This window comes from Arachis ipaensis, chromosome B09 (genome assembly GCF_000816755.2).
Source record: "Arachis ipaensis cultivar K30076 chromosome B09, Araip1.1, whole genome shotgun sequence".
NCBI lineage: Eukaryota > Viridiplantae > Streptophyta > Magnoliopsida > Fabales > Fabaceae > Arachis > Arachis ipaensis.
This window is the reverse complement of record NC_029793.2, coordinates 143465587-143476983: the sequence shown is the minus strand read 5'-3', so window position 1 is coordinate 143476983 and position 11397 is coordinate 143465587. Positions and strand designations below refer to the sequence as shown.

The 11397-nt window shown below is 32.3% G+C and overlaps 1 protein-coding gene across 1 annotated transcript; it reads right to left on the bottom strand.

Annotated features, from left to right (window-relative positions):
- LOC107617217 (adenylate isopentenyltransferase) lies at positions 5017–7292 on the bottom strand. Its single transcript, XM_016318973.2, has one exon. It carries the CDS (start codon positions 6912–6914, stop codon positions 5916–5918), a length of 999 nt encoding a protein of 332 aa, XP_016174459.2. The 5' UTR covers positions 6915–7292; the 3' UTR covers positions 5017–5915.

The following is an 11397-nucleotide window of genomic DNA, read 5'->3' as shown; positions in this document are numbered from 1 at the left end:
ATTTAATAATTATATTTGAATATATAATAATATAAAAATATTTTTTTATTTATTAAATTAAAAATATTTTTGTAAATAAAAAATATTTTTAAAAAAATATAAATTATAATTTTTTAATATATATTTTTATTTTTTAATATTTTTACTTTTATTATTAAAATTTTATTAAACACATTAAAAAGTATTTTTTTTAACAATTTAATAGTACCTAAATAAGTTCGTAATCTAAAAATAAATGAAAGTAATCTTTTAGGTTAAAATATTCAACTAAACAAAGTAATCACGGCTAACTAACAAATTTCCTTATTATAAAGAGATTTCGAAAAATCTTTTAACAATAAGTTCTATTAGATAGATAATGGGGTGTGAACAAGGTGAATATTAAGTTGTATTTTAGGTCTATTAAAACAAAATATATTATACTATATTTATCCATCACAATTCTAATTTCTCATCTTCTACCTTTCTCTCTTTTTATCGAGCTGCTTCACTCCCCTTTTCTATCGCACCGTCACCAATGCATCTCACCGTCGCCGCCATCGTCTGAAGAAGCAAAGCACTGCACCGTCACGACACCTTCTTCTTCCCTGCACTGCGCCTCCTGGACTCCTTGCAACCGACACCGCCGCTGCACCTTTTTCTTCCGTGTGTCGCGCCCCCGCTCCTCTCCCATGCGTTGCGCTGCCCTGTTCTCCGATCCCGCTGTCGCTGCGCGCCTTCTTCTTCCTTATGTGACGTTGCACCGTCGCCGAGCCAAAGACTTTGTTCCGCCGCTACTCCAACGTTGCACTTCTATCCTTGCTTCCACGCCGTTGCATCGTGTTTTCGTCACTTCTATCGCTCTTCGTTCACCCAAATAGTATGACATAAATAATATCCACAATTAACATCTTGCGGAGTATGTGCATATAGAATCAAGCAAATAAAGTAAAATACTAATGATATACTCAAATAAACATCCACTTTAGAATGAAAAAGAATCATTCGCATATATAATAAAATGAACATCCGACTTAGTTGATAAAAAATAAGTAACGAGACAGTAACTGCGAAAAACACTGGAATTGTGATACAGTAGTGGTGGTAGTGGTGCAGAATTGCAAAAAAACGGTAATGATTCAAAAATAAAAAAGATTTAAAATTATAATTAAACCTAATTAATTCAAAATTAAATTTTTAAAATTAAAATTAATTTTTATTTTTTAACTTATTATATATGTTGTTTAAAAAAAGTGTTGTCCTCCTTACTTTCTCTTTTAAGAGTTTCACATCCTCTCCTAAGATGTATATGTGTACATAAAAGTTATTATTATTGGTCCGAATATAGAATAGTGAAGTCGCGCTAGATTGCTTGTAATCTTCCGCCAAATTGCAACAATATAATACAATTTTTGTAAGATGCATGATAAATTGATAATGATTAATGACGACAATTCTCATATTATTTTGTTTTGTTTATCTTCTTTGGCACATGATAGTATTTCTTTTTAGTTTTTGGGTGCATAGGAGACCTTATTCTAATTAGTGCCAATAATAACCTGAAGCAAGGTTACTTCAAGAAAAAGGAAATTGGGGGAGAAACATCATCAAGATTTTGGTTAAAAACATTCAACTATAGTGACCATCCAGTAGCAGTCACTATAATCATTGTACTACAAGACATTCTCTCATTAAAAATGTTTAGTGTTAATAATTTCATACTAGTCGGAACACACATTTTTTTAAGTTATCGATCCATAACTAAGGAGTATACAATTTATCCTTTAGCGTGCGGAATGTGATAATGGCATATTCTTTAATTCCCCTGTGCCATTCAATGCCATTAACTAAGATCATGTTTGACTCCAAATGTGATGATGTATTTGATGTCAAGGTACATGTTTCTTTAATTTTATTATTGAAGCCTATAATTGATTCTAAATATTTCATAAACTATAAGGAAAAAAAAAGATTTATTTATTACACTTCCAATTGATAGAAAAAAATTGTAACTTGTAACAATTTATGATTAATTAATCAAGAGAATCTAGTACATGTTATGATTAACCTTAATCTTGGACTTTTGGTATCTGAGAAAAGCAGTACTAATCTAGAATTTCCTGGCTTGTCTACATAGCACATGCCCCAATTAATTTTGAACGTTTCCATTATTATTTTCCATTTGAGACCACAAGCTGTAGTTTAGGTAAATTAAAATGATCCATTTGCTTAAAATTAATGGCATGACATACATAAACCCCTTGCTTTGTCATCATCCCACTTATGTTTAAGTGTAAGTGTAACATTAAATAATGGCTTGACAAATTGCCTCCTCATACAGCTAACTAAACTACTTTATGTATGTGCTTCCACCTATGATCCATGTCAGAAAAATTTGGGTTCTTCTAGGACGCGTTTGAATAATAATTATGATGATGCTGATGCAGCCTACTAGGAGAGCTATTCTTAAAAACTGATGCAGAACGTGTAATCATGAAAATACAACCACACTGTTCTACTTAGTTGGACCAAAGAACAAGGGAAACATGCATGCTCTAGGCAACTTTGTGTTTAGTAATAGCAACTAGCACCTAACAAGCTAATTAAGGACTCTTCACTTAAATTTGAAATATCAATTTGCTTATATTATTGCCACTTAAAACTTCATGCTAGCTTAAATCTTTATATATTTCTTTAAATGCATGTTGTGTTTTCGAATCATTATTAGAATACTATTAATTCATTATATTTATTATGAAATAAATAGAAAAATAAATAATAAATGAAGGTTATAGTTATATGTGATATTCTTTTGTTATGTTGAGTATAATGCATCTTGAATGTGTAGTTTGGTGAGAAAAATTTATTATGATGGAAAGAGATGCTTGAACAAAAGTAGAGGAGGGGTCCATCCTGAGTGTGTCATTTCTTGCCACCCTTCCTTTTCGAGAAGAATTGACCACTATTTTCATGGAAAAAAAATTATATTATTTTCATATATTTTTATTTGAAAAATATTTAAAAATTAATAATTTTTATCGATATTAATTAATATTTTGAACTAATATTTTATTTTTATACTATTAGAATTTAAAATTTAGTATTTAGTATTTGGGGAAAAAGAACATGCTCCCTTGAAAATGCAGGGGACCCCTTTTCCCCTAAGATAATGAGAGCAAAGAGCATGTATGGGAGTCGGCCCCCACAGGCCCCAAGAGGTACATGGAGAGCTTCGAAAATCTTGCAGGGTGGGGTGGGGGATGAAGATGGATATATATAACACAAAATTAAATTGTGGCATTCATGGGACTTGTGCATTGTTGCTTGCAGCAACTACATGACAACTGCATTGCACTCATAACACTATATACCTATGCGCTCTAGTAGCCTTTAATTCTATGAAAACGAAATGCTACTCTCCTCCCCCTGTGCTTCCAACAAACTCAACCACATCAACATCATCTAAAAGGACACCCTGAAAGAGAACCAACCTCACCACATCACCTCCACTCCAACAGTTAACTACTAGTTTTCTTTCTTCTTTCCATTTTTCCCTTATTTTTTTCATAATACCTTTTTAGACAGCTTCCTTTCAATACGGGGATCGTTAAGTTGTTAAGACAAATAAAACAGAGTTACAATAAAGATATAAATCATAAATATCTGATACTATGGTATATTCAACTTGTTATGCAGACCTCTAAAACCCTAGCAGCATTGCCAACTTTTTGGTTGTTCGGTGACCTATTCACATCTCGATGCCATGAATTGTGAGAATTGATATAAAAAGGTTGTTATTATTATTATTTTCTTCTTTAATTTATGGTTGATGTAACAGCATTTTGCTCCGACCCTATGGGAGATAGTTGAGGACTTTCCTCCTTTGCTACGATTGGCGCACTTGTTGGATAGTTGTTGTGTAACAAGTCAAGCTAAGGTGATAATACTACAAGAGAGGAAAGGAATATCTCATGCTGATTCAGATTGATAATTCATGATATACAAGGAATTATATTATATTAGATTACACAATAAATTATTTCAGGTGGCTTCACGATTTTCACCCGATTCCTGCAGCCTTGGAAAATATTAGTTTAGATTAGATATACTATATGTGAACTTCTTCTATGATAAGATATATATTATTATATGATATTTTATAGCAGTATTATATATCTGTGCTGTTAGTCTGCTGATGGAGGATTGACTAAATAAAAATGCCATGGCCTTCTTCATAATTGCACAAAACCAAAGCGGAATAATTTTGTCAAACAATAATAGAAGGATAATTAATAAAAGAGTTGCATTATGTGTATATTTAGTTGTAGACCCAATTTATGAGACGTTAGTACAACTAGGTATTCTTTAAATATTGTCTTTTATTTAATTTAAAAAATAAATAAAAAATAAATAACTTTTTTTATTTTTTGAATAATTAATATTTAAAAATAGATATTTAAATTAATTAAATAATAATAAATTCTTAAAAAGATTAACCAAAAACTAAATTTAAAAGGATAAGTAGCATTTTTATTTATATAACGATGAATAGAAGGTGATAGTATCCACAATTTATATCTGCCATCTATCTATAGACAACTATTTTTTCTAATCCAAATCATTCTTTCACGGACAAGACAAATATATAGTTAGGAACCTTAGTAGGTTTATTGACAGGGTCCATTTATTAAGATTCTCAATGGCCACGGTAGGATAAATAAAGCTAAGGAAGTCATAAACAAACTTTCAAAAGCTCATAAAATAAGGAAACAAATCGTAGATTTACGTGGTTTAACACTCTCTCAACCAAGTATTCCTTTCATCTAATTAAAAGCGGTTTCTGATATTTATGTTGTCACCGTTGCCGAAGGAAACAACAAACAATTAGTTGAGAAATTTTGAGAGAGCGTAAATGCGAAATGATTACACATAAAGAATAAAACTAAAGGAAGCAGGATTTGTTTCATAGCCAAGACAAATTCATCAGAGTCATTCGCCTCCTGATAAATGATAATGTAGTACATACTCCGTCCTAAAACAAAAGAATTAAATATGAGAAGAAAAAAAAAAGGTGAAAAGGAAAAAGGGAGAAAAGCGCATGGTTGTCCTTTAGTTAATTGGAGGGGAGGAATGAAAAGTGGGGTTGGAGAGAATTTGGGTGTTTGTTGCCTGCCATCCCCAACTCCTAAAACCTTAATCCAGATTCCACAATAAGATTCTCCTCTCATCTTTTGTACCCATTTATTTATTATTGGTTATAAGTTATATGTTGTAATGTTATTACTAGTATATACCAAACACAAATAAATATGTGCCTTACTTGCTGTTAGAAAGTTCCCTATGTTATGTGATTTGCTCATCATTTCAACGTCCACGCCCAATATATGAGTGAGAGAAAACAAACAAACAAGAGTGGGAAACACATGAATAACTTCGACAGCAACAAACATTCGTTCACAGTTTCAGGTTGCAATATTTTCCTTTTAATAATTAACAACAACGCCAGCCAAAGCTCCAGGAGGAAAGGGTGAAAATAAAAAATAAAAAATCTAACGCTAACAAAAATTCTCATCTTTTTTCTGTAGTACTATTATCGATATATTTTTTCTTTTTGTTTTCTTTCTTACATTGTTGCCACGAAAATCAGCCTTGAGTAAAACTGTAGAACCTCACATGAACAGAAACCAAAATTTGGTAGCCAATGGTCACGACCATGGCCATTTCCCATTCCTCCAATCTCCCGAGAGCACAACCTAATTTATCCAAAGTCGCATTTACCCATTTCCATTTTTTTTGTACAATCCCCCCTCCCCCAAACAATTTTGTCAGCTTGTTTTTTCCCCTCTCTTTTTTGGTGGTAAAATAAACACAATGAAATTAAATTAAAAAAAAAAAAGAAAGAGAGTTAGAGTAGTAGCTGGATTTAGCTGGAAGACCTACTCCATCAAGAAGCGCCTCACAATCTTCACGCTTGGTTCCAACACATCCCTCCCCCACACATCGGACCACCTATCTCCGCCGTTGGCGCCGCCGTCACGCCCTGACGTCATGAGCACCCGAAACGCCTCCGTGGCATCTAGCCTCCGTAGGTCCCACCCGGCAGCTTTTAACCGGTGGATCTTTTGTATCTGCCTCTTGGCCAGCTGACACGTGTTATCCTTTATGGCCCTCACGGCTTTCTCGTATGCACCCGCCCGCAGTGAATCGTGGCAACCAGGAGGGTACAATTTAAAAAAGCGGTCGAACTCAGGCACCCCAATGGCTTTTCTCAAACCGGTTCGGCTGGCCGATTCGAGTTCTAAATCGGGCGAGTCGCGGTCGAAGAACTCAGCTAACTCTTCCACCATTCCTGAGTCAAGCATGTCGTCCACTCGCTTCAACAAGTAATCCCTCAACACATTGAACGATATATCCACCCAGAGGAAGCAGCACTCGTACCTCAACTCCGGCGATATCTCAGCGTCCCCATCAAACACGTTCAACTCCGGGTCGAATCGTTCCACCAGAAGTGCGTGGACGAAGGAGTTGGAGCCGCCAACGACTATGGGGAGCTTATTTCGGGAGGTGATATCGGAGATGATTTCTCCGGCGCGTCGGCGGAAGTCGGAGGGGGAGAACTCGCCGTGTGCAGGGGATACGTCGCCGAGGAGGTGGTGAGGGACGCCTTTGCGCTCGTGAATGGGGATCTTGTTGGTTGTGATTTCGAGGCCGTTGTAGACTTGCATTTTGTCAGAGTTGATGAGTTCGGAGAAGGGGAAGGAGAGGGAGGCGAGGTCGAGAGAGAGACGGGATTTGCCTGAGCCGGTGGCACCGACGATGACGACGACCTTGTCCTTGCGGCGGTGGAAGGATGCGTCCATGCGGGAGGAGCGGGGCGTGGTTGTGATGATATTGGGATGGCGGTGGGGTAAGAGTGAGAAGAGGGAGAGTCTCATAGGAAAAGGAGAAAGAGAAAAAGAAAATGAATGGGGTGATGTATGTGCGGTTTGAAGAGAGAAAAAATGCAGAAAGTGCGTGTGTTTGCGTAGACGGTTAGACAGCAGTGAGTAGTGAGTAGTGAGTGAGTGGGTGTTGTGGAATGAATATTTTGGAAGTGGAGGGAGGGGATGGAGCGGGGCGGAAAACACACACTACTACTTACTGCTACACACACTGCATTTGCTTTGTCATTTGACAGATAATAAACATGTACCACCAAATCCAATCATATGATGCCTCTTATTCGCTGCTACAATTTGTTTTTGCACTTTCCAGCTTTTCAATTGCTTCACTCATCCTCTCAGATTGCTCAGGGACTACCAATCACGCCCTATTTAAACACCCCCACTACTGCATGATCAATGTAATGAGTCAAAAATAATACCCTTCAATTACTCTATTTAATTCATTTACACTATTAATTATTTTTTTATTTAATTACACTACATATTACTTGAGTGGAATGGGATTAGATGTTCCATATGAAATTTTAAATTATATTTATTGATATTTTAAACATTAAATGTATCTCATCCCTCTTTCTATATATTTTTTTACCAAAAATAAGGGAACTCACAAACTGGCGACTTCTTAAATGAGTACGGAAAAATTATGTTATTTGAACTAATCTATCTCATCCCTCTGTATATTGTTAGGAAAAAGTTTGGTAACAAAAAAATTCCAGCCATAATTAGCCAAAACTTTCTATAATATACTTCATTTACATCATTTAATAACAATTTTATTTTTTAGCCCATTCTCTTATCATTCTACTTATCATTCCACTTATCATATTCTTATCAACTCCACTTATTATTAATAATATTAATTATAATATCATATCCCTTACTATTAGATATTCTTATAATCAATACTTAATATTCCTTTTTATAATTTGATTTTTATATTTAAGAATAAAATAAAAATGATTATATGACATTAATTGTCCTAAGACACACGTAATAGCATATATAGTTTCTCTGGTATGTTCATATAAAGATTAATAATAATAATTAATAACGGTTATGATTTATCATTGTAATTGATTCTTGCTTTATTCTTTCGTCTAAATACAATAATATCACATAAAATCAATAATTATAATTGATTATTATCATACACGCTTTTTTATTTTTTTTATTATTATCATTATCGTTTTTTATTGTAATTAATTTTCTATTTTTGTTAAGTCATTTATTATCATTCAATGGAGAGATACAAAATCTGCTACCTTAATATGATTTTGTTTCCGTTAATTCAATTATGTTTATTCAAAATTCACAACTCTAATACCATTGCAAGCACAATTAGAATATGTCAAGGAATTTTATAAGAAATCATCTTTATCATTACAAATAGTATGACATTTGAATTCGACCTTAATACGGTACTTATGGTAAAAAGTGTTGAAGAATTTGAACAACAGATGGACCCACCCGACGAAGTTATTGCCAATCAATCAATTTTCGAGAATATGAAAAACTACACTAGCTTTGATGAGGTACGATAATAAACTGTTTTAATTTTTTTTATGTGCATTTATAATTATATTGTACTAATTAAGTTCATACACATAACATTCATACGTTATATACATAACATCCATAATTACATACAACTAACATCTATAAATTAAATTCATGCTTATTAGATATTACATCCATACACATATCATTTTCTAGTTATTGCATAAGTAATTATAAAATGAGTAAAGTATCATTTTTGTCCCCAACGTTTGGGGTAAATCCCAAAGTTGTCCCTAACGTTTCAATCGTCCTATTTAAGTCCCTAACGTTTCAAAATTGACTAAATGTTGTCCTGCCGTTAGAGATCCGTTAACAGAATTGACGGCGGGACAAAATTGAAACAATTTTGAAACGTTAGGGACTTAAATAGGACGAAAACGTTGGGGACAAAAATGATACATAAAAATAATTTTTAATTCAATTTTGTCTTTCAATAATATCAATTTTTTACTGTACATAGTGTTCAATTATTTTTTAATTACATTTAAGTAAATTACACTTAATCACATTATTTTTATTTTAAATAAAATTATTTTTTTATAATTTTAAAGAATTTTGATACATTAGAGATAAAAGATATAATTTATATTTTATTGTATATATATTATTTTTTTCTTTTCCGCAAGTTTATATACTAATCATTCTACAAATATTTCATGATAACTAAAAATCTTTAAGAGTAAAATTATAAAAAAAATTAATTTATTTAGAATGAAAGGAATATGATTAAGTGTAATTTACTTAGATGTGATTAAAAAATAATTGAATACTGTGTATAGTAAAACATTGATATTATTGAAGGATAAAATTAAAATTTATTTCTATGTATCGTTTTTGTCCCCAACGTTTTCGTCCTATTTAAGTCCCTAACGTTTCAAAATCGTCTCAATTTTGTCCTGCCGTCAATTCTGTTAATGGATCCCTAACGGCAGGACAACATTGAGTCAATTTTGAAACGTTAGGGACTTAAATAGGACGATTGAAACGTTAGGGACAACTTTGGGACTTACCCCAAACGTTGGGGACAAAAACGATACTTTACTCTTATAAAATTAATACAGATGTTTTTAAATTTTATCATAATTGAATTTAAAAAATATCAAATTCTTAAATTAATTTATTCAATTGATAAATTTACTCATAACATCCATAGATTCATACACATAACATGGACAACGAAGATTGTAAACAATAGATTACATCTCAAGTTTATTGAACATGAATAAACTTAACTAATTCAAAATTTAAAATTAAGATTAATTTTTTTTAACCTATTATTTAGGTAAAAATAAGACCCTTATTCTCCTATACAATAACAGAATTTTGTAGTCGATACAGTATTAAATTATAGTAGTTAAGTTATCTAAATTTTTTGGAAAAGTATATGGAACTAATAAGTGATTAGCCAAAAAATAAAAAATTTAATTAATTTATAATTATATTTAATTAATTTTATTTGTTTTTAATTTATAATATTTGATATTAATTGCTTCTCACCCTAAATTAAAATTCTGAATAATACGTTAGAGAAATAGGGGCGGAGAGATTCTTAGTATATAAAAAAAATTATAAAATATATAAAAGAACATCCATTTAGTATGAAAAAGAAACATTATGATACTTAGTAGAAGAAACATCCTAATGTTTAATATAAACATTATCTACGTAAAGGTTTTAGATTCACTCAAAGGTATTTGGCTGATTTTTTGCTGATACCCTCTTGGTTCCTAGCATTGTTGAATTTTTTTTATAGCATCAACAAACTAAATAAAATAGATGTAGTAGAGTACATGATGTTAAGCCTTCAAATTTACTCATTAAACATTGGATTACATAGGGTTATTTCGTTTGGGACTTCCCCTTCTTTGGTATCCAAAATAATAGGAAATCCCTTGAACTTTTAACACACTTGAGAAAAGGATATGATCTCTTGTCTTCTCTAGTATTTTACTTGTAAACCTTCCGATTTCTAACTCAATTTTCTGGTACAACCTCTTCCCATCTAGACAAACCCATTTGGAAGTCCAGAGTTGCCTCTATGTCAAACATTTCATATGGGCAGTTGTGATTAACAGAACTAATACCAATAACATGTTGCATGTTTAAGACTAAATAAGGCTATCTCCCCTGGTGTGTGGAGAAAATTCTGACTCAAATTTACATATATTTTTGCATTCCCTGATGGCCGTATTTTCATGGAACAATTTATTTTGCATCTTTGATAAGTGTTGGGTGTGCCCTACAAGGCTACAACCATAGATCAACTTCTTTTGACTAGGTTTATTGGGTTTCCAAGCAATAAAGAACCAAAATCTTTGTAGCACTATGCAATATATGCCACTATCTGGACTATTTGGTTGTAGCGTAATGCATGCAACGTCAATGACAGAATTTCTAACAAGTATGTTTTATGAGGTAACATTAGAAGCCTAGCTAGTATCCATTTGGTGTAGGACAATGATTTTTATAGGGGACTTTCTCTCTCAAAATGTTGACAAATTGAAAAGTTATGCTTTATAGATAAATCCTTTTTTCCTTTGCTTTTATATAAGGGAACTCTTACCCCAATTTGTATTATCCTTCTCCAATTCCTAATAAAGAATAGCAAGGTTCAAAGCATTTAGCAATTCCGGATGTAGTAGAACTTCAATGGATGGACTAGGCGTTTGGACTATTGTTGACTTTTTTTTCTTTTGATTTCCAAGGATATCTAGTGTACAATTTAGTTTCTCTAATTAGATTAGATTTAAGTCCCATAATTTCAAGAAAATTATTTTGAACTAACAAAATTGTTAATTGTAAAAATGTTAATCATTTAGTTTTTATAAATGGATTTTAGTCCTTGAATTTTTAAAGGAGTAATATTAAACTATAAAATTATAAAGTATTCTGTTAATATGACAAAAATATTGAA